This window comes from Nerophis lumbriciformis, linkage group LG04 (assembly GCF_033978685.3).
Source record: "Nerophis lumbriciformis linkage group LG04, RoL_Nlum_v2.1, whole genome shotgun sequence".
Lineage (NCBI taxonomy): Eukaryota > Metazoa > Chordata > Actinopteri > Syngnathiformes > Syngnathidae > Nerophis > Nerophis lumbriciformis.
In genome coordinates, this window is record NC_084551.2 from 16,459,667 (window position 1) to 16,485,000 (window position 25,334).

General features: G+C 40.0%; 1 protein-coding gene across 8 annotated transcripts in view; it reads left to right on the forward strand.

The window, feature by feature from the left end:
- Nucleotides 1-25,334, forward strand: part of LOC133596884 (plectin-like) — a 227,388-nt gene that overhangs the window by 103,779 nt on the left and 98,275 nt on the right. For 3 of the 8 annotated variants that reach the window (XM_061949775.2, XM_061949782.2, XM_061949791.2), the window contains exon 1: nucleotides 20,837-24,252. The exons of 2 other annotated variants lie outside the window; for them this stretch is intronic. In XM_061949775.2, the coding sequence (XP_061805759.1) occupies nucleotides 21,144-24,252 (3,109 nt within the window). In that variant the 5' untranslated portion in view covers nucleotides 20,837-21,143. Of the gene's footprint in view, nucleotides 1-20,835; nucleotides 24,253-24,919; nucleotides 24,947-25,334 lie in introns of those variants that run through there. 3 more of the 8 variants (XM_061949761.2, XM_061949769.2, XM_061949807.2) reach the window with 2 other exon arrangements.

Below are 25,334 nucleotides of genomic sequence, written 5' to 3' on the forward strand. Positions count from 1 at the left end.
AATGAAAAGCCGTATATAAGTCTTATAATGAAGTCAACACATGACGCAAGTGTCTATATTAGCTATAATAGCCTACTATCAAAATGACTGTGTCGCAGGCTGAAGCAAATCGTCGTTGGCAGAAATGTTGAAATGTAATATTTATTCTACACATTTTTACAACATTAGAAACCATTAGTAAATCAGAGGCTCGTCAGAAGGTGAGATAACTCCTGGAAATTACTGGCTTTTAATAGCCAAAGGTATAGATGTGCGGAAACGGTAGGCTGCCTTCTTTTAATAGATTTATTACAGTCTTTGGCAAGCTAGGTAATGTTTGCTGTGGTGTGGAACAACACGGCACACAAACAACTATCTGAAATGCAGCCAATACTACGTACAGATGATGTATCATGAGACATGCAAAACTAAATTATATATAAAGAGGATAAAAGTAAAGGATATTAAATGAGCTCAAATATACCTACAAATGAGGCATAATGATGCAATATGTACATACTAAATAGCATGTTAGCATGATTAGCTTGCAGTTATGCACTGACCAAATATGCCTTATTAGCTCTCCAACAAGTCAATAACATCAACAGAGTGCACCTTTGTGCATTCACACACAGCATAAAATGTTTGGTGGACAAAATGAGACAAAAGAAGGAGTGGAAGATTTTAAATGTAAACAAACTGTTGTGTCACAGTCCACACTGTGGTGAGTTAAAGAACTGCCAAAATTAGTAGGACAAAACGATGTTCACCAAATACTCTCATCAGTGAAGCATACACACCAACATATTAAACAGTGGGCTTTCTAACAATTGGGAATGTTTGAACATACTAAAACAAAAAAATTATTTTCCCCCATCTTTTTCCATTTTCAATCCTTTTTTAAAAAATGCTCCAGTGAGCCACTAGGGTGGCACTAAAGAGCCGTGGGTTGCTGACCCCTGACTTAAACGATGACACATTTACTTATAGTACTAGTACATACACACCAATGCACACACACAGTCTGTAATACTGTACATGGACACCTTTTTCTTACCTAATTTCGCCCTTCAAGTGTGCGAGCGGGAAGTAAAGCCGTCTTCCTCATTTATTTGATCACCTAGGCTGACATATGAACGGTGGGAAATGTCATTACTTTTTAGACGTACTCACTATGCTTTGTGATGTGTGATGTGGCGACACATACCTTTTTTCTTTCATTAGATGCTGCCAATCGGCATGTTAAACAGCATTAGGATAGCCGACATAGACGGAGCAATTGTTTTTCTCCGGAATTTGCCCTTGTCTACTAAAGTTACAAACCACCCAAATTCTGCTGTTTTTGTGTGCATACAAAATAATACCATCAATTGATTAACGTGGACCCCGACTTAAACATGTTGAAAAACTTATTCGGGTGTTACCATTTAGTGGTCAATTGTACGGAATACAGAATGCAATCTACTAATAAAAGTTTCCATCAATCAATCAAAACCTGTAGCTTTTCCACAGATGTTAAAAGGATGACAAGGAGGTGGTCGATCAACAATCACTTCATTAAAACGAAGAACCGCAGCCCTCTCAACATGCACACAAAGCATCTCCCTCCCATTGCATCTCCCCCTCTGTTTTCCTCTCGCTCATTCCGCTCACCAGTCAAAGTTAATTTATATAGCCCTTAATCACAAGTGTCTCAAAGGGCTGCACAAGCCACAACGACATCCTCGGCTCAGATCCCGCGTCAGGGCAAGACAAAACTCAACCCAATGGGATACAATGAGAAACCTTGGAGGGGACCGCAGATGTGGGGACCCCCACCCTTGGGCGACCGGTGCAATGGACGTCGAGTGGATCTAGTTAATAGTGTGAGTCAAGTCCATAGTGGGGCCAGCATGGGGTCATCTTGAGTGGAGACAGGTCAGCAGCGCAGAGACGTCCCCAACTGATGCACAGATGAGTGGTCCACCCCGGGTCCCAACTTTGAACAGCTAGCGGGTCATCTGTGGTCACCCAATAACTTCTCCACGCAGGAGAAGGGGGCAGAGCAGAAAAGAGACGGCAGATCAACTGGTCTAAAAAGGGGGTCTATTTAAGGACTAGAGTATACAAATGAGTTTTAAGAATGGGACTTAAATGCTTCTACTGAGGTAGCATCTCTATCTGTTCTCGGGAGGGCATTAAAGAGTACTGGAGCCCAAATAGAAAACACTCTATTGCCCACAGACTTTTTTGGGGCTCTGGGAATCACTAATAAGCCGGAGTTCTTTGAACGCAGATTTCTTGCCGGGACATATGGTACAATACAATCAGCAAGATAGGATGGAGCTTGACCGTTTAGTATTTTATACGTAAGTAGTAAAACCTTAAAGTCGCATCTTAACCACTCAGTGGCCTAGTGGTTAGAGTGTCCGCCCTAAGATCGGTAGGTTGTGAGTTCAAACCCCAGCCGAGTCATACCAAAGACTTTAAAAATGGGACCCATTACCTCCCTGCTTGGCACTCAGCATCAAGGGTTGGAATTGGGGGTTAAATCACCAAAAATGATTCCCGGGCGCGGCCACCGCTGCTGCCCACTGCTCCCCTCACCTCCCAGGGGGTGATCAAGGGTGATGGGTCAAATGCAGAGAATAATTTCGCCACACCTAGTGTGTGTGTGACAATCATTGGTACTTTAACTTTTAACTTTAAGTGCACAGTCGCCTTTACGGACTCTCAGACTGTGAGAAAGTAGAACTCTTCAAGCAGGAACGAACAAACACAAACATAGATATTTAAAAAAATGCACATTTCCTCCACATCAGTGTAAAAAAAAGTGGCACATTACACCTCTGTATCTTTAAAATGTCTGTTTTGGTTATTTTTCGATTAATTGCCCGCGTATTAGCAGCTGCTGCCTACTAGTTTTTGAAACAGTCAGGGAAGGGAAGCTGCCCATTGTTTGAACTGTTGTGCTCTGTTTTATGGCAAGAGGTTTTGGACCTAGGTGTCACAGTGGAAACAGGATATGGAGTCAAACCAGCCGAGCTGATAAGAAATCTCCTGGAGTGAGGCCACGTGTGTGTGTGTGTGTGTGTGTGTGTGTGTGTGTGTGTGTGTGTGTGTGTGTGTGTGTGTGTGTGTGTGTGTGTGTGTGTGTGTTTGTGTGTGTGTGTGTGTGTGTGTACATCTCATTTACACTCAGAGTTGCAGCATTTAGATGTGTATTACACTGAAATTAAAGTACAGTTGACATTGTATTTAAATACAACCAAAACTACTGGTTTTAAAAAAAATAAAAGTTAAAATATAATTTAAAATGTAGCCAGAGCAAATATTACCCATATTTTTAAGTATGGTAAAGAAAACACTGAAAACGTGTTTTTTATCACCAAGTATTAGCATTTAAATGTTATGTATACTGCCGTAAAAGTACATTAGGAAAGGGATCTTAATCTTTTTGCAATGCAATCCTTTGAAAATTATGGAAAGCGCCACTCTACATAGCATCTGGAGCTGTGGTCAAAGTTAAAATTGCCCCAAAACACATGTTTAAGATATTCAACACTCTACTGCCATCTGGCGACAAATTTGTCACGTTTCATTTGTCAGGTAAACCGTGGCGAATGGGGCCATATAATTCCCCTTCCGACTCTACAGTATATGAATAGAATATACAATATAGACTGCATCATACATGCTAACCACAAACATTAATGTTAAACACTTTGTTAAATAATGCCTCTCTGATGTCTTTACCTAAACTCATTATCTTTCTGAAGGAAATTTTGATCATATTACGCTATACTGGCTTCCTGTGTACTTAAGATGTGACTTTAAGATTTTACTACTTACGTATAAAATACTACACGGTCTAGCTCCATCCTATCTTGCCGATTGTATTGTGCCATATGTCCCGGCAAGAAATCTGCGTTCAAAGAACTCCGGCTTATTAGTGATTCCCAGAGCCCAAAAAAAGTTTGCGGGCTATAGAGCGTTTTCTATTCGGGCTCCAGTACTATGGAATGCCCTCCCGGTAACAGTTAGAGATGCTACCTCAGTAGAAGCATTTAAGTCCCATCTTAAAACTCATTTGTATACTCTCGCCTTTAAATAGCCCCCCTTTTTTTAGACCAGTTGATCTGCCGTTTCTTTTCTTTTCTCCTCTGCTCCCCCCTATCCCTTGTGGAGGGGGATACACACATGTCCGGTGGCCATGGATGAAGTGCTGGCTGTCCAGAGTCGGGACCCGGGGTGGACCGCTCGCCTGTGCATCGGTTGGGGACATCTCTGTGCTGCTGACCCGTCTCCGCTCGGGATGGTTTCCTGCTGACCCCACTATGGACTGGACTCTTACTATTATGTTGGATCCACTATGGGCTGGACTCACACAATATTATGTCAGACCCACTCGACATCCATTGCATTCGGTCTCCCCTAGAAGGGGGGTTACCCACATATGCGGTCCTCTCTAAGGTTTCTCATAGTCATTCACATCGACGGGGTGAGTTTTTCCTTGCCCTTATGTGGGCTCTGTACCGAGGATATCGTTGTGGCTTGTGCAGCCCTTTGAGACACTTGTGATTTAGGGCTATATAAATAAACATTGATTGATTGATTGATGATTGAAATCTTTATAAATTCAGCAAGAGATTATTATTTTTTAGGGACTTAGACTTAGACTTCCTTTTATTGCCATTCAAATGTGAACTTTACAGTACAGATAAGAACGGAATTTTGTTGCATCAGCTCGTTGTAGTGCAGGATAAAAGAGCAATAAGGTGCATATATAAATAAATAGATTACTGTACAGATAAATACATTGCACTTTTATGTTTCTATGATCCTTTTAGATGGAGATGCACGTGGAATCATTTGTGTATATTTCTTTTTAGTACTTATTATTTTTTCATCTCTCAGTACAGGCGGTCTGGATCATACTGTAGATGTGTACTATGTAGCGTGGGTGTGGCTCCGTCTGCCAATCTGCCTTTGCAGTGGAAGAACAGGATTTAGGAAGCCATTCTGACATCACAGACACGGGCACACTCTTGTGACTGTTTCTGCCTAATGCCAGGCGGTTTATTGAGGACACTGACGATGGTGAGTCACTGCTGTCTGTAACAGGACTCCACCGCGGCAGAAGAATGGGCCTTTTCTTCCCCGCAACCGCGCACATACTGTGCAAGTTAACTTCCTCTCGTGAAAGAATCAAACCATGCACTCATTTTTTTCTCTCCACTCCAAGGAAGGAAAGAATGTAACTTATTCATTCTCTCCAGATGGAGGTGTTTAGTGGGAGTGGGTATGATAAATCACTTCTGTGCATGTGTGCGTGTGTATGTAGGGGTGTACTGTAAACACTTGCCAGATCACTGATCAGGTAGACACATTTTCTGTCTAATCTTCAGGATACATATTTAAAAATAAAGTTTGTCCTCTCTCGTTACAATGCAAACCCACGCATTGTGTCATGTCAGGCCAAGAAGGCTGGTGTCGGGATCCTGTGACATGTTTTGTTGTGCAATAGTTGGTTGCCCGTAGCAACAGCAAGCCCGTGTTCCCCTTAGACCTTGACGGTGGGCAGCTCAGCTCATATGCCTAACCTTTGGGTTCGGTTGCCACAGCAACCAAAGTATAGCAAGGCCACAACCAAAATGTTGACTCACTATGCAAAAATTTCTGTTCTTTTTTTGTATTCAAAACTCATTCATTTAAAGAGGGGAGAGTAAAGCACTTGTTAAGTTGTATTCTTTCATTACCATTTCATAATAGCAGAAAAGTTATTGTATCTCACAATTTCCTTTTGCATGGCCACTATTAAAGTTAAAAACTTATTTTTACACTGGGTCCAGTGTTGTCCTGATACCGATATTTTGGCACCGGTATCGTCCTGCAGGGATGATACTTTTCGGTACTTTTCTAAATAAAGGGGACCACAAAAATTTGCATTATTGGCTTTATTTTAACAAAAAACGTATGTTTCTTATTGCAAGTTTGTCCTTAAATAAGATAGTGAACATACAAGACAACTTGTCTTTTATTAGTAAGTAAGCAAATAAAGGTTCCTAATTTAGCTGCTGACATATGCAGTAACATATTGTGTCATTTTCCATTCTATTATTTTGTCAACATTATTAAGGACAAGTGGTAGAAAACAAATTATTAATCTACTTGTTCATTTACTGTTAATATCTGCTTACTTTCCCTTTTAACATGTTCTATTTACACTTCTGTTAAAATGTAATAATTACCTATTCTTCTGTTATTTGATACTTTACATTAGTTTTGGATGATACCACAAATGTGGGTATCAATCTGATACCAAGTCGTTACAGGATCATACATTGGTCATATTCAAAGTCCTCATGTGTCCAGGGACATATTTCCTGAGTTTATAAACATAATACCGTAAACATTTTTTTTTTTTTAAACAAAGAAGATGTTGTGATGCCAAAAAATATCAACGTAATCATAGTAGTGTCGACTAGATATGCTACTGTACTTGGTATCATTACAGTGGATGTTAGGTGTAGATCCATCAACGGCGTTTGTTTACAGTGTGTAGTGAAGCATGTTTAGCTATTCCTCGTCCTGCAGGGATGATACTTGTAAGAAACTTGCTTTATTTGTCACCATGGAGGCGAGGATTAGTGATTTAGAAGTAGCTAAAGCACTGCAGACTGGGGCTGGACTTTAGCCGCTAGCTAGCTAGCCATGTCTAAAAGTATCTCTTCCGGAGGGCGTTTCAGTATTATAACTTCACCTTTATCGTTAGTTTTTAAGCCAAAATGTGTTTGTTCTCCCTTTTCTGTCTACACAATGTGTCTGTTTGTAAGTACTCTGTGATTGTGCACTGCCGAACATGCTCCTCTGCTCGTAAAACCAGCAATGACACGACGTGACGACAGACGGACCGGTACTTTTCAAAGACGGTATAGTACCGATTATGGTTCATTAGTATCGCGGTGCTATACCAATACCGGTATACCGTACAACCCTACATTTGGACATATTTCTGTTTCCATTTTGTTCTATGGCAACCATCTTTAAAATGGCAACAAATCAAAGGTAAACAAGCATCCCAGGATTGATTGCTCGGCCTTAGACACTATACGTCTAGCTGTAGGATGAACTTATCTTTGTCCTGCGGCGTCAACCCTTCATCTAAATCTCTCTGGCTCTAATTTGCGATGTTCCTCCCACAAGGCTCCCAGTGTAGATCTCCCACTTGGCTGTTTTGGCCTCAAGTAGTTGCGTCTCGGACATAAGCCCGGGTATCCTGGGCAGCGGAGAGAATGCATCCAGCCTGGCAAGGCCTCAAATTTATGGCGCTGATGTTCCTCTGCTTTGTACGCAGGAAAGAAAAGATGCTTTTGTTCTTTTCTCACAAATATCCTCCCTATTTACCCCTCCGCTCCCATTCCGTCGGACTTCCAGACCCATGTTGTATGCCATGCTGGGTGCTGGGCATGCGGTTGGTCTCACCGGGGTAAAATGAAGACGTGAAACTCAAACTGTGTTGTAAAAGCAAGGTGTATGGTCTTTTTTTTTATTGGGCTTTTTTTGATTTGACACATAAAAGCAACATGGACAAGGGAGACCCACTTGGTGACAGGTTCTGGCTCAGTTCAAAAAAAGGTGAGTCGCACGTTTTAAGAAATGCTTGGCAAGAAGTGGCTGGTGCTAGCGTGATTTGTGTTTCCATTAACATTTTGGCACATTGAGAGTTAACTTGAGCGTGTATTGTGACGTAATTGGGAATATATATTCTGCTGGGTGATTCTATTTTTTGCTGCTCTTTTACTGAAGCACATTGCTCTTTCTCTCTCAATGGGAATAGTATTATGGCTGTTTTACTTTGTGTTAGTTTTTACTCCCAGATTTACGCAGCTCTAGTTCCCTCGTTTATTTATTGGTAGCTGGTCTGACTAAATTAATTTCTGCAAAGTAGGATTATTATTATTAAATTGAAAGTTGTCATAGTTGGAGCCAGTGTTCATTTTGGCAGCAGTTTTAATCAAGTTTTAGTCATAGTCTTTTGATGAAAATGTATTTTAGCTTGTCACATTTTAGTCATCTAAATTGATTTAGTTTTAGTCGATTAAATTCCTCAATATTTCATTCGACTAAAAGGTTTCTCATTGTCCCATTGGGTTGAGTTTTTCCTTGCCCTGATGTGGGATCTGAGCCGAGGATATCGTTGTGGCTTGTGCAGCCCTTTGAGACACTCGTGATTTAGGGCTATATAAGTAAACAATGATTGATTGATTGATTGATAAAATACAAAGTATGAAGGGAAACCCATCTTTGAAGTTGTCTTGATACCACTTTTAATACGGTTATTTAAGTTACTACACAACATAACAAATCATTTTTGCATAACTTAGCATATTCAGATGCATTTCAATAAACCTGAATATTGTGCATCACATTATTCCAGAATCAATTCAGACTAAGAGTCTAATTAAAGCCTCGTCATTTTTTTCAGTTAATTTCCGAACGTGCATTCAAAAGTGTAATTATAGCCATTTTATTTGGCAAACGAGCTGCGTAGAGGTAGGTGCATGGCGGGTTTACAATGTATTCACTTGCTCTGAGCGGAGTGTAAATTTAAATTATGCATACAGTTGCATAAAAAGAATTGTATATATTTAAACAAGAAATAATGGAAATGGAACATAAACAGGGCAGCACGGTGGTACAGGGGTTAGTGCTTGTGCCTCACATTACAAAGGTCCTGGATTTAGGCTTGGGGGTCTTTCTGTGTGGAGTTTGCATGTTCTCCCCGGGTACTGCGGTTTCCTCCCACCTCCAAACACATTCACCCATACTTGCCAACCCTCCCGATTTTTTCGGGAGACTCCCTAAATTCAGTGCCTCTTCCGAAAATCTCCCGGGGCAACCATTCTCCCGAATTTCTCCCGATTTTCACCCGGACAACAATATTAAGGGCGTGCAGTGATGGCACTGCCTTTTGCGTCTTCTACAACCTGTCGACACGTCCGCTTTTACACCATACAAACAGCGTTACGGCCCAGTCACATGTATGTGGCTTCTGCATACACACAAAAGTGACTGCAAGACATACTTGATCAACAGCCATTCAGGTCACACTGAGGGTGGCCGTATAAACAACTTTAACACTCTTACAAATATGCACCACACTGTGAACCCACACCAAACAAGAATGACAAACACATTTCGGGAGAACATCCGCACCGTAACACAACATAAACACAACAGAACAAATACCCAGAATCCCTAGCATCCCTAACTCTTCCGGGCTACAATATACACCCCCGCTACCACCAAACCCCGCCCCTTCCCAGTGTGGCACGGACATCATAAAGTGCACTGTTCAGGTGTCTTGCTTATTATATTGGCGGGTAAAATCGTGGCATCACGGTGCACTACCAAAGTAGTTTGTTTTCAAGTAGGTGTTTTTCGGAAATGTGGACATGATGTAAGCGACCTTGCTTCTGCTCTACTGTCTTTAATAGTAACAGTAATTAAGTACAGTATGAGTCATTTCGGAATAATAGCTTCGGCTTACTTAGGCCCAATCCCAATACATCCCCTCACTCACTACCACTTGCCCTCACCCGCTACCACTACACCCTCAAAATGAAGCAAAAAGGGGTAGAGTAAGTAAGTAAGTAAGTACCAATGATTGTCACACACACACTAGGTGTGGCGAAATTATTCTCTGCATTTGACCCGCTTTGTAATCTTCCCTAGGAATTGGGACATCACTTGCTACGTCACTGCATAGTTTACGTTCGGGCACGTAAGCGGCTACGTAGTTACGTCCCACCTAGAGTTGTACCGACACCAATATGTTGGTCCCAAAATTTATATTGTTATGTATTTCAATACGTTTTGATACTTTTCAAAATAAAGGACAACACAAACAATGTCATTATTGGCTTCATTTTAACAGAACATTTATGATAAAACTTATGATTCAACGTATGTTTCTTATTGCACCCAAAGAACAATATTAGAATTAAAATTAAAATGTGCATTAAACAGATTGGATTTTCCTATTGCACTCAAATAACGAGTTTACAATTATTTTACATATTAGATAAAGTCTGCCATAATCTAGGATTAGGTTAGAATAGAATCAAAAGCTTTATTGACATTGTATTACAAAACCCAAAACCAGTGAAGTTGGCATTTTGTGTAAATCGTAAATAAAAACAGAATACAATGATTTGCAAATCCTTTTCAACCGATATTCAATTGAATAGACTGCAAAGACAAAATATTTAATGTTCGAACTGGAAAACTTTGTTATTTTTTGCAAATATTAGCTCATTTGGAATTTGATGCCTGCAAAATGTTTCAAAAAAGACTGAGAAAGTTGAGGAATGCTCATCAAACACTTATTTGGAACATCCCACAGGTGAACAGGCTAATTGGGTACAGGTGGGTGCCATGATTGGGTATAAAAGCAGCTTCTGTCATGTCTTGGTTATCATGTTTAGTTTGGCTATGTTCTCTTTGGTTTTTGCACTCTGTCAGTTCCTGTTTTTTCACTCCCTGTTTTGTTTCCATGACTACCAATCAGTTCACCTGTCCTCACGACTTACGCACCTGATTCATTTGAACTAACGCACCTGTTTTCAATCACCACATGACTATTTAAGCCTGTCATTTTCTGTTGGTCGGCCTGAGGACATCACATTCATGCTCTGCACTCTTGACACGCTGCTTACTCTGTCCAGGTCATAGTTCATGCTGCTCTTTTCTTGCCACGTAAGTTTTTTATTTATTCAAGCCACTGTTTCGTACCTCCGCTGTGAGCGCCTTTTGTTTGTTCCTTTTTTTCCATAGTTCTGCCTCTGTGCTAGTTTTGTTTTATTAGCCAAGTTTGTTCCCCGCCTTGTGCGCGCCTTTTGTTTATACTTTTTATAGTCTATTATTAAATCATGTATTTTACTTCACGCCATGTCCGGTCCAATTCTTATGCATCTCGGGAAAACAAACCACTTCATAGTCCACGTCCTGACAGCTTCCATGAAATGCTCAGTCATTCACAAACAAGGATGGGGCGAGGGTCACCACTTTGTGAACTAATACGTTGGCAAATTGTTGAACAGTTTAAGAACAACATTTCTCAACGAGGTATTGCAAGGAATTTAGGGATTTCACCATCGACGGTCCGTAATATCATCAAAAGGTCTAACCTTTTCTCCTCCAAACATATTGCTGGGTATTGTGGCCAAACAGCTCAATTTTTGTTTCATCTGACCACAGAACTTTCCTCCAGAAAGTCTTATCTTTGTCCATGTGATGTCTGATGAAACAAAAATGCCACCATCTTTTTAAAAGGCTATTCTTCAAAAATGTAGAATCGATTCAGATTAAAAAAATATAAAAATTACTATTCTGATTCTGGCACCCTTATTATCCACAACCAATGCTGTTAGCCTTAGACATGACACATCTGGTTCATTTTTACCCCTGCTTGGCCCCTTCAGGAAGAGTTAAGGGGATTGAGAGTCTTTGTGTGGCCTTTGCTTATTTTGGTGATGGTAGGCATAAATCTGTTACCTCACTCCTTTCCACTCTGGAAAAGGTAAAACTAGTGTGATCTGTGACTCGAGAACTTGAGCACACACACACACACACACACACACACACACACACACGGCAAATGTATTTTTTTTCCTGTAGCACAAGCCAAGAATCAGTTGTTTCTTTCTTTACTTATACAAAAGGACCATCTTGTGACACCACAATAGTTTTTATTGCTTAGTTCAGCTCCTCCCATTAAAATTATGGTCATTAAAGAAATTAGCTTTCTTATAGAGGACATCCTAGGGATTTGTTTATAAAGCAATGTGCCTTCATAATCACTATAACATACACTAAGCAATGCCAATTTTATGGAGGCACACATTACACGTTGGTTACCGCCGGCCAGTAATTTGTTCATGCCTCACAACTCTGACAAGAACATTCTTTTCTTGGAAAATCTCTTGCCCGCAATGCACGGTTTTAATATAGTGTACTATGTTAGTATTTATGAAGTAGCCTTCTAAGTTTTAAAGGGGAACATTATCACAATTTCAGAATGGTTAAAACCATTAAAAATCAGTTCCCAGTGGCTTATTATATTTTTCGAAGTTTTTTTCAAAATTTTACCCATCACGCAATATCCCTAAAAAAAGCTTCAAAGTGCCGTATTTTAACCATCGTTATAAACACCCGTCCATTTTCCTGTGACGTCACATAGTGAAGCCAACACAAACAAACATGGCGGAAAGAACAGCAAGCTATAGCGACATTAGCTCGGATTCAGACTCGAATTTCAGCGGCTTAAGCGATTCAACAGATTACGAATGTATTGAAACGGATGGTTGTAGTGTGGAGGCAGGTAGCGAAAACGAAATTGAAGAAGAAACTGAAGCTATTGAGCCATATCGGTTTGAACCGTATGCAAGCGAAACCGACAAAAACGACGCGACAGCCAGCGACACGGGAGAAAGCGAGGACGAATTCGGCGATCGCCTTCTAACCAACGATTGGTATGTGTTTGTTTGGCATTAAAGGAAATTAACAACTATGAACTAGGTTTACAGCATATGAAATACATTTGGCAACAACATGCACTTTGAGAGTGCAGACAGCCCAATTTTCATCAATTAATATATTCTGTAGACATACCCTCATCATCGCTCTCTTCCTGAAAGCTGATCTGTCCAGTTTTGGAGTTGATATCAGCAGGCCAGGGAAGCTAGGGTCGATAGGGGGTTTAGCTCGCTCGTCTGCGGGAACAAACTGCCGCCATTGCTTACCGTGCTACCGAGGTCCTTTGTCCCTGAATTGCTCACACACTCCGGCAGATTCAATGGGGGTCTGGCGGCAGATTTCTTTGACTTTATCGTTGGAAATGCATCTGCTTTGAGTGTCGCAGGATATCTACACATTCTTGCCATCTCTGTCGTAGCATAGCTTTCATCTGTAAAGTGTGCGGAACAAACGTCCAATTTCTTGCCACTTTCGCATCTTTGGGCCACTGGTGCAACTTGAATCCGTCCCTGTTCGTGTTGTTACACCCTCCGTCAACACACCGACGAGGCATGATGTCTCCAAGGTACGGAAAACAGTCGAAAAAAACGGAAAATAACAGAGCTGATTTGACTCGGTGTTTGAGAAAATGGCGGATTGCTTCCCGATGTGACGCCACGTTGTGACGTCATCGCTCCGAGAGCGAATATTAGAAAGGCGTTTAATTCGCCAAAATTCACCCATTTAGAGTTCGGAAATCGGTTAAAAAAATATATGGTCTTTTTTCTGCAACATCAAGGTATATATTGACGCTTACATAGGTCTGGTGATAATGTTCCCCTTTAAGACAAACTATTAATCCCGAAATGTCATTTCGATACAGAGCAGTCCTTCTGGTATTTCAAAGTGGACTTTGTCTGTCTTCAGTACTCCTCATATTGACTCTCACACATGACGTGGTTCTTAGGACTTGTTGGATTGTGGGATGTGTGTGTTAAATGTATTTAGGGGAAGGCAAACTATTAATTTGAGTAAAATACTGGTTACAATACACTTTTGCTTCCAGTTAAAAATGTATTTTTTGTGATAGAGTGATTGGAGCACATACTTGTTGGTCACAAAAACCTTCATGAAGTTTGGTTCTTTTATGAATTTATTATGGGTCTACTGAAAATGTGACCAAATCTGCTTTCCTCCAGAAGGTTTTATCTTTGTCCATATGATGTCAGATGAAACAAAAAGTGAGCTGTTTGCCACAATACCCTGCAAAATGTATGGAGGATAAAAGGTGAGGTCTTTAATCCCAGGAACACCACCCTACCGTCAAGCATGGTGGTAGTAGTATTATGCTCTGGGCCTGTTTTGCTGCCAATGGAACTGGTGCTTTAAATGGGACAATGAAAAAGGAGGATTACCTCCAAATTCTTCAGGACAACCTAAAATCATCAGCCTGGAGGTTGGGTCTTTGGCGCAGTTGGGTGTTCCAACAGGACAATGACCCCAAACACATGTCAGAGGTGGTAAAGAAATGGCTAAATCAGGCTAAAATTAAGGTTTTAGAATGGCCTTCCCAAACTCTCGACGTGTGGACAATACTGAAGAAACAAGTCCATGTCAGAAAACCAACAAGTTTAGCTAAACTGCACCAATTTTGTCAAGAGGAGTGGTCAAAAATTCTACCAGAAGCTTGCCAGAAGCTTGTGTATGGCTACCAAAAGTGCCTTATTGCAGTGAAACTTGCCAAGGGACATGCAACCAAATATTGACATTGCTGTATGTATACTTTTGACCCAGCAGATTTGGTCACATTTTCAGTAGACCCATAATGAATTCATAAAAGAACCAAACCTCATGAATGTTTTTTGCAACAAACAAGTATGTGCTCCAATTACTCTATCACAAAAAATAAGAGTTGTAGAAATTATTGGAAACTCAAGACAGCCATGACATTATGTTCTTTACAAGTGTATGTAAACTTTTGATCGCGACTGTATATGTTATGTATTTAGCAGATGGTAATGCACATGTATACATTATGTTACTATTATTTGGTTCAGACATATGTACATATTCATTCATTTGTGACATGCTGTATTCTACCATACCTGTCACAATTACATATGGTCAATATTGGCTTTCTTACAGATATCTAATATACAGATACTATTTAGCATTTCATTTCTGATACTACTAACTGACACCAATATATGTTGCAGCTCTTAGCTTAAACTAATGTCATCATGTAATAAATGAAAACAAAGTGATTATTTTACTATAAAAAATAAAGAATGTTTATGTAAAATAAGACAGATACTGCAATATAACTTGTACAGCAAGTGTCATATTTATATATACCAACAGTATAGGTGCTCATGTGTTCAATAAACATGATTAATATTCTGGCATCTGATCTGCTGAAAGAAAATCAGATGAACAATTTAATTTAAAAAAATCTGCAATCAAACCTTTGACGCGAAAGTTCCACCCACCATTCTCTCGACATTACACTGTCACATTGTTTAGAATTTATATAAATAAGTCGGTGTTCTGGCAGAGTGATACAATTTCATCTCAAATATGGGCCACCAATATCAAATGGCTACTGGAAATGAATGTATCTAGACGTAACCCACATGGAGTAACAGCGCAGAGAAATGATGGACACATACAGTACATATGGTAGGTATTAATAGACTGATTTGGTGTAAGAATGAAAATAGACATATTAGAAGGGTTATTTGTATCAAGATAAGCTGCTTTAATCGCATTTCTGTATCCAATATCATTATTATTGTTCGAAAAATGTTATTTATTTGCCAATACTAAGCGATACTGATTATCGCGATTATCGGATAATCAATCTGATTGACTGTCTTGGAGCGTTGGTAAAGCAGTTCAATGAAACTGACAGAAAGGTTTCTTACTTGGTCTGTCAATTTAACACGTTAACTCATGCTATTAATTAAAAACAACTATAGCATCAACCCACTGCTTTCGATGCTGTGCATGAGTACTACAAGTTATAGCCAAGTGTAATTCATAGCATTATCCTTTGACAAGATTTAATTAAAAGTTTCCGAAATGTAAGGGGTGTACTCACATTTGTGAGAAACTGCACATATGCTATTGATCCTAATTCATTTGAATTAACTAACCAATTAAAAAGAACAAAAGACAAATGCTTTACGTATGCTACCATTAACAAGCAACTCCTCCTCGTAAAGCATTACTCAACATTACCTACGTTTAAAAGGTTTCTGGGGATTGGAGGTGTTAAAGCGCTATCATGCCTCAGCTCTGCTAGGGGGTGCAGCTGTCCCTGCCTGAGGGGTCAAACTCCTAACTATAACCTGTCAGGAGACAAGTTAGTCCAATAAAAATAGGTTTATCATCTAGAAAGAAAGGGTAACTCTAGGAGTCCATTTGTCTCCGCTGCAAAATTGCAAGTCATCGATTGAGGAACTCTATTGTTCTTTCACCTTGAATTCAAGTTGATTCACAAATTCTGTTTTGCATTGCTTCTCATTTGCTGAGCAAAGATTTAGAAGCGTTTGTGCCAGCCTTAGAGTGTAACTTTAACAGAAAGTATGAATACAATTATATCTATTTATTCCTAATTCATGTAAGAATTATGGGTGATTCAAAATGGCCTCTGATTTTGCTGTATCTTACTGTCATGATTTTGAAAGGGTTTTACTGACCTTTGCTTGGCACTGATATCAAAATGGAAGCCATGTGTGCAACACCAATAGAGCCCCAGATTGGGAGGCAATGGGCTTGTCGCCAGCCAACATCAGTATGTGGTGAGAGGTCTATTCAGGGACTTGTGAAGGTCTGAAACATTTTAGTAAATGTGCACCCTTAACCGGGAATCTTTGTCCCTGCTGGCCGCTCCCGCAAAAATTGCATCTTACATTATATATATTTAACATTTAATTACTCAATCAATCTATCAAAATTTATTTATATAGCCCCTATTTAAAAGTGTCTCAAAAGGCTTCACAATCTCACAACGGGCGATTGGCCGTTTATCAGCCGGGCCGATATTTAGCATTTTGATATGTATCAATATCTGGCTTTTATCGGTATCGGCCGACATATTTTTATTACAACCACAACATAAATACATCAGCAAATACAATATATACACATGTGGTACCAGTATTTAGTATTAAAACTATAATAAATAGTGATAAGTAGAGAGTAGAGATGTCCGATAATATCGGCAAATGCGTTAAAATGTAATATCGGAAATTATCGGTATCATTTTTTTATTATTGGTATCGTTTTTTATTTAAATGAGCTCTGTACAACCTAATGACCGGTTTACCTTTGCTTTTTTTTTTATCTATTTTTTTATTTTAGGGAATAAGCGGTAGAAAATGGATGGATGGATGGTTTTTATTTAATTTTTTAATTTTAATTTTTTTTTTATTAAATCAACATAAAAAACACAAGATACACTTACAATTAGTGCACCAACTCAAAAAACTTCCCTCCACCATTTACACTCATTCACACTCATTCACACAAAAGGGTTGTTTCTTTCTGTTATTAATATTCTGGTTCCTACATTATATATCAATATATATCAATACAGTCTGCAAGGGATACAGTCCGTAAGCACACATGATTGTGCGTGCTGCTGGTCCACTAATAGTACTAACTTTTAACAGTTAATTTTACAAATTTTCATAATTACTAGTTTCTATGTAACTGTTTTTATATTGTTTTGCTTTCTTTTTTATTCAAGAAAATGTTTTTAATTAATTTATTTTATTTTATTTTATTAAAAATGTTTTAAAGTACCTTATCTTCACCATACCTGGTTGTCCAAATTAGGCATAATAATGTGTTAATTCCACGACTATATATATCGGTTGATATCGGTATCGGTAATTAAAGAGTTGGACAATATCGGAATATCGGATATCGCCAAAAAGCCATTATCGGACATCCCTAGTAGAGAGTAAGTTAGAAATAATCAGTGCTCTTTTCTGCTCATGCTTCCCCCTTTCTCTCCTCTGCTTACAAGAACTTGTGAGAACTCCCAGTTTTTGTCCTTCTTTCCCGGAGTCTTTCGCTAAAACAGCAATCGCAAACTGTCAGCCAGCTTGAAATATGTCTCACCTATAAGCTACATGAAGTATCCTATAATTAGTTTTATTTAAATGTTTTAGAAATAGAATATAACAATCATACCGTTTAGATATCATTGACGTAAATATTGTTACAAATTGAGAACAGGAAGTTAACATATATGTTAGTAATTGCTCTGAAGTGGAACATGGGTAGGATTAAATAAGCTTTGCTTCTTCCTACTTCTTTTTGGACATGTTGTAAAGAGAAAGAAAATCAATGATGTGTCATATCAAAACTGTATACATGTTCGAAATAAACTTCAACCAATATTTCAGGGTTCTCCAAGAGGACACCTTGCAATGTATTAAATCCATAAACGGCTGTAAAACTGATTAGCTTGCAAATCTAAAAATGTGTACCATTTTCAGGAGGTTTCCCATATTTTAAAAATGCAAATGTTGATGCTCCTCTTAGACATCCGTATTAAAGGTGTTTGTGATATATTTTGCTGCTAAATTAACCACAACATTAGCGTCGCACAAAAAATGTTGTCGCTACTGGTCCGCCGTTTCCTGTAAGTAATATTAAAAAAACCAACTTAAAGCCTTGTCCAGCTGTTTACTGTCGTATACAATTCATGTTTACCTACATTTTTACTGCAAATGAACATTGGTTATCACCCTCCTTGAATACTAATAAACATTATCAGCTCTGAAAAAAACATATCGGTCGATCTCTACTCACAACAACATCCCCTAACCTAAACCCACATTCAGGAAAGGAAAAACTCAAAAGATCCCAGCTTGGGAAAAAGAAAAAAAAACATTGAGAAACCTTAAATAGTCTAAGGCTGCTGAATCCTGAACAATACTCCCTGTTAGATGTTAAGTGATGCCTTGTGAACTCGGATATTCATATCAGAGTATGTGATGCAAATGCTCTGATATCAGCTAGCGCTCAGCATCAAGTATATTTGAAATATGCAAATTATTTGGGAGGATTTGTGCATTTATGCAAAGGATCAGTAGATTTTGGATTGAATACGTTAAATAGTTGCTTTGCAAGCATACAAATTAGGAGATTAAAACCCCAAAGCAGACTTTGCCATCGCCTCTGCCTTAGGTTACTTACAACATGTCAATGATAGAATAGGTTTTGTAGTTCTGAGGAACACCTAGTGTGTAAAGGCATCTGAGAAACCCTTTGTTTGCAGACTGCTCCTCCCAGTTTGTAGAACAAATCATTAACCCAACAATAATGATGACTGTTTGGAAACACCTTCACTAAATAAAGAGTACATACTGACATGGGCTCTCCTTGTTTTTGTGGCAAAGGGTGTGGATTGCAGCACTGTAATGTAGTGCTAAATGCGATGTTGATGACGTCATCATAAAATATTGATAGAGTCTACTGTTCAACACTAATATAACACCACCTGGTGTCACTGTCATCACCACGCTATTACCTGACTACCACAAAGATAAGAACTAAAATGAATGAACATTTGGGAGCTTCTATTTGTCTGGGAAAATTTGGGCATTTTTTTATGAACATTTTTAGCTGCTCAGTTTTTTTTCTGGGTAAAAAGAAAACATTGTTCTTAATTCAGAATTAGTCAACCCCCGTCCCAATTATATATATATATTTTCCACTAAACAGGCATGGAAAATGAGTAGCTCAAGACCAGAATGGCTACAATCCAACTCGTCGTCTCGCTTTTTAGATTTACTTCAGTTCATGTCAATGTTGTTTGATGGGATTGAGGTCCATACAAGTTATTCCCCACAAAACTCATCCAACCATTCAGTCATGGATGTTGCTTTGCCTTGTTTTAAAAAGGGGCATTTTCCAAGCGTTTTATACTTTTAATGTTCAATTTCCGTCCATAAAATGCATTTTTGACTGTTCATAAGGACATGCTTTAGGACAAAGCCTTCATTCCAGAACAAAAAAAAGATCCCAATTTGTAAATGGTTTCATGGCAAAATAACAGGGTTGTAATCCAGCTGTCCCATAGCTTGCAGCTCCACTGCTGCAGTCTCAAACAGCTCATTTGACTGTTGCCATGGTAAATATAAAACAAATGTTTTCCACTGTGTCTGCATGTGTAATAGTGTGTGGTTTCAAACCCCAGAAAGAATGCATCTTTTCATAACTGTTCACTATAATTTCACAACTACTCTCTTATGAGTGTTTCCTGTGACTCAGTAAGTGAACATGTGCTCCTCTGTACAACTTGATGGCCGGTTTACCTTTGCTTTTAATTGTCCATGAGTATTCACTCTCAGAGACGCAGAGAGACGGACGGGAGACAGATGCGCTGAAGGGAGAAGTGACATAGGGATAGAAATCTGATATCATGTCTCTGGGACTGCTGAAAAGGTTGGCTATAATGCACAGTTCTTTTTATAGTTAAGCAAGGGAGTTCTTAGCTCATTTGAGGTATGGCAGGCTAATGTTAGCCAGCGACACATCTTTCTGGTGCATTGCCCATGTGTTGCTTCATTTTAATAAACTGCAAAATTCTTACTGATCTTTCTTAAGGTATACCATAGATATGAGTATCCTACTAACTGCAACATAACATTGAAATATAAAAACGTTTCAATTATAAACCCTCCCAAAAGTTACATCTTTTGGAACTGTATATACTATTGGAAGTAGACATTGGAATTGGGTGTGTATATGTCACTGGTCTTTATTTAACTCATTCAAAAACTGCTATGCCACACATTTAATGTAGACTGATATCTGATATGGAAATGTATAAAATGAGATACCTTGCTCCTAATAACCTACATAACTGAAAAAATGGCTGGCTCCAGGGCAGGGTGGACGTATGCCAACAGGTTGTCTCCCTTACTTTAAGTGTATCCAAGTTTAGAAAATCTCATTCAGTGGGCTGGTGTGTGTAACACATAGGAGGGCGTGTGTCAGCTAGCCATGGTGTCAGTTTAGAGGTGTGCTTTTGTAGGAGAGAACATTATATAGGAGGTGTGTATTTTTTGTGTTAGTGGGCGTTTCTGTCGAAGTCTCAGAGCCAAAGAACATGTGCTCAGGCACTCCTCTGTGCTGCGTTGCTCCATTCATTTGACTTGCTCTTTCTTCATTTTTATCGCAGATACTTTTTTTTCTTCACTTCCTTGTAGGGGTCGTCCCATTTCGTTTAGTGAGAACTTTTTTCCGTGCAAGTTTTTTCATAAGGAATTGAGAGCAAAGATAGGCGGAGCCGGACTAAGAAGTGTGCTTCACTCTTTCTCTCGCACACGCTCACATGCGCTCCCTCTCTTCCATTCTGTCATTGCCATCCCAGCAGAAGGGAGCTAAACTGAAAGCTGTGGGTGTCATACATTGAATTTTGTTGGAATCAAATCTAACAAAGGACTATTCTTTCTTCACGGTACCTGACGAATCAACAAGGGTGAGAGAGCAAGAGGAGATATTGCAGCAATTGTTTACTCATTCTTTTCATGTCACATTGAATTGAAGCACGTGGTTTGCCAGTGCATTCTTTCACACAGCAAGACGTGTGGCTTGATTAGAGACTTTCTTTTCTTCTACTTAGAGATAGTGTAGATATAAAAATGGTTGCAGGAATGCTTATGCCCCTGCGGGACTTGAGGGCAATTTACGAGGTTCTCTTTCGAGATGGAGTCATGGTAGCCAAAAAGGACAAGAGACCCCAGTCCAAGCATTCTGAGATTCAAGGAGTGACCAATTTACAAGTAATCCGTGCTATGGGTTCACTTAAGTCCAGAGGCTTTGTGAAGGAGACATTTGCTTGGAGACATTTCTATTGGTACCTGTCCAATGACGGCATTGTTTACCTGCGTGACTACCTCCGCCTGCCCATTGAGATTGTTCCAGCCTCCTTGCAAAAGTTCAGAAAACCAGCTGCCTCTCTGGCCATGGTTCAACGAGCTGCTCGGGTCCAATCTGTTGAAGGTCCAACATCTTTTGTGCCCAAACCTGGGCGTAGGAATGAAGCTGAAACCGAAGAAGCAGTAGCAGAACGTCAAAGCTACCGGCATATGATGGGTCGCGGAGAAAAAGAGAGCTATTCTGATAGAACCCCTAGATTCAGGGGTCGTCAACTGTCTGCAGAACCTGTCAGGCCTAAGGAAGTTGATGGCCAGTCTCATTCTCTGTTTACAAATGGAAACAATTTCAGAGGTGAGTCCATGTCAATGGAGGTCAGAAGTGTATCTCATCAGCAGCCCGATGTGAGCATTGAGAAGGCAGTCCCTACATCACAGAAAAGAAAAGTAACTGAGATACAAAGGGAGAAGCCATCTTTGAAAAATGATATGCCACAGACTTCTCTGACAGCATCTTCCAAAACAGCTCCACTGGATACTGCGCCTACTGTTGCAGAGGCTACAGGTGCTACAACAGCAAAGATTAAACTTGAGCCGTCTACTCTTAAAATTAATTCAGATAAGCTGAAGTTTGATGAAAATGCTTGGGTAACTAGTAATTCATCTCCTCCTGACACAGAGGTCAAAGAGGATGGGAACAAGCAGGCTATACATCCAGCTAAATCTCCTCAGTTAACAGCCATTGCTGTACCAGCATCCGATGATGTAAAACCAAAAGCTTTGACTGCACATGCTTTTGCTCAGGGAACTACCAGTCTTTTTACAGAAACTGTCACAGCTACCCATGTTACCACCAAACTCACCAATCAAGATGTCAAGAAAAAGATGCGAAAGGGGAACCTGGATGCAGAGATTGCCAGAGATGGAAGACCAGATAATACAGTAAAGTCTCAAATGAAAATGGCAGCTTCTCAGGAAACATCCAAACTCCTATTAGGCACTGACATTCCTGTCACAAAACCGGTCATAAAAGATGCCAAAGGAGAACAGGGTAAAGGAGCAAAGGTTAAAGAGGAATTACCCAAAACGACAGCTTTAAAGAGCCATAGTGAATGTAAAGCAGGCAATGAAAAGGCCAATAAAGCATCCAAAGTAGTTATTGTTCAGGAGAGTGCCAAAACTGAAACAGATCACAGTGTGACCAAACCAGTTGTGTCTGTGAACGAACCAGACATCCCGAAAATCAAAAACAGCCAGGAGCTTCTTGTTTCTAACATAAAACTCCCAGTTAAGTCCAAAAATGAAGACATCTGTGATAATGCACCACTGGAATCTTCACCAATCGAAGTAAAAAAGGCTGTCCGTATACCGAGTACTGAGAAGGCAAAACTTCCTGAGCAAGTTTCTCCATCGATGCAAATAGTCACTTCTTCTGAGCTCAGTCAGACCACTGTGCCCACAGAAGTGACTGTTGAGAACAAACAAGTGGCTGAGGGAAGTTCAAAATCAAAGCGAAAAAAAAAGAGATCTCAAGTGGAGAAAACCAAGAATATCAGTGCTGAGGAGACACCTGACACAAGTGGGGGAGAAAAAAAAGTCAACACCAGTGACGAAAACCATACCGAACCCAGAATATCTAACACGGGACCATCATCTGCACGAGCAGATAAGACTGAGCCTAAAATAGAAGATGAAAGAGAAGTAGCTGATGGTGCTAAACAAATGTCTGTGGAAGCATTGGGGGAAACCCCTAAACAAACAGAAATACCACTTTACCATACTGCAGCAGCACTCCCAGTGAGTCATCTCGAAGCTGCACAAATTAAAGATTTTACGCCTCACGTGGACTCTGAGAAAAGTGAGGGAATGATTGCTGCCAAAGTGGAAATGGTGACAGTGCACAAACAAAAAACTACCAAACCTAACAAAAAAAAACCTGAAAAAATGTCAAAATCTGGAGAAGAATCATCAAAAAGCGGTAATGTTAAGGTGCAAGTGACTAATACTGTATCCTCGACCCTAAGCAAAAAACCTGAAGCTGAAGCATTGAAACTCACTGACGTGACAGCATTGAATGGGGACAAAGATAAAGACACCTCTCGTGTGACCTCTGAACTGAAAAAACGTAACGTTTCTCCAAAAACGACTCCTGAAAGAATGTGCAGTGAGGAAACCAGACAGGCTGCAGCTGCGCTCTCTGAGGCCCCAGCAGACAAAGGGGGGGTGGAGCCAGTGCTGCTTTTTGCAAAAAAAATCAAGCAGGAGGTTCCGAAAGCAAAAACATCCTCCACTGCTAGGGAAGCACCCGAAGCCAAAGAATTAGCGGCAGCAGAGCCAGTGGTAATAGCAGAGGCAGCTGTAGCTCAGGCCCAGGCCGGCCCCCTTGTCAAGCAAGAGGAGCCTCCCATAGTTGCACAACATTCAGCCACTCCGGCAGCAGAGCGCAGCACAGAGTATACGCACTCTGTGTCGGTGGCCTTACAGCAGGAGGAAGAGAAGAAGAGGGACTTGGAAAAGGACACACCCTCCGCCACTGCAACACCCGCAAGTGCCCAACCTCACTTGGGGGACACCTGTTTGTCCGTGGAAACAGACGACGGCAACATGAAGAGGAAGATTGTAGTCGTTGAAGAGGTAGTTGAAGTCAAGCAGCTGGTTAGTCCTGGAGCAACAGGAGAGCAAGCACCTCCACAGCCTGTGCAACCTGAGGCAGAAGATGATGAGTTGGACCTGGATGTTCTGGAAGAAATCGCCATTGAACGGTCACTTTTGTCTGGAGCAGCGTGTGGCATGGTGCATGCCACCCCACCTGAGGCAGCCTGGGACCACTCATTGGGGGAGCCAGAGGAGAAGACCTGGCCTAACTTCATGGAAGGTGTGTGTACCAATTTGTCTACTTCCTGTATTGTCCACTCTATCATTGTGCCTTTCTTGGTGATTTGAAATGAACTTTAAATCAATGTTTGTGTTTACTATTGTTACCCAATGCCAACGATAAAATATATATTATATTTAAGTTGGAATTAATAATATCACAAGTGAATAGCCTGACATACTGTATTATGAAATACAGTCTCTCACAACTGTTTCTTTTAATGAAAAGATGGTGTGAGTAATCCACTTAGGTATGCATGGGATTTAATTATCTCAGTGTTAAAATATCAGTGCCACTTTTCACACAGGCATGGTTTATGATGTCTACAAATCATGTATAAGCATCCCTAAGTTAAAGAAACACAAAAGTGAAGAATCGTATAAGTATAACATGTGGTTGTTTACAGAGATGCAATCAATTAAACATATCATATCCAGATGTATAGTTTAAGTATGGACATACATTTCTGTACATGGTTAAAGTAAAAGTTATCATCTTTAGACACATGCTTTACATGTTTGCCAAATTAGATCATGCAAACCTGAGGTCACTCCAGCAAGGTGGGGTTGTTTGCTATGATTGAACCTCGCCTGGTCCCTGTAGAGCTAAAGCCAGAATGGCCAAGTGAAGGAGGCGTGGTGCTTTTGGCAGACTTCAGACTTCAGACTTCATCACTGTTAAGATGTCTTCTTGGGTCAGATTCCTGTTTGTTGTCAGGCTGTTTTTGCATGGAAAATAATATATGCATTCATGTGTAGGATATAGGAGGTATGCACTCAATCAGAGATAAAAGCTTTGCATGGTTGCCTACTTTTTTTGGATTCCTGAAAACATCTGGTTTGTTTAGTGTTTAACAGTCGTGGTAAAACTCAGGTCCTGGCACGGAAGTGTGTTCTCGTGACTCAAATTGTTTGAAATTGACAAGTGTGACAATAGTCTGGATCACATGACTGGAGCCCTCTAAGGGCAGATGAAGAACTTCTCATGGGCGTTGTCTGTTGTGGGTGTGCGATTAGGCAAAGCGTGAGGGAGCTGGAACAGCTTACTCATAGCTCTACAGTTGCGTTTATTTCGTTTAGCAT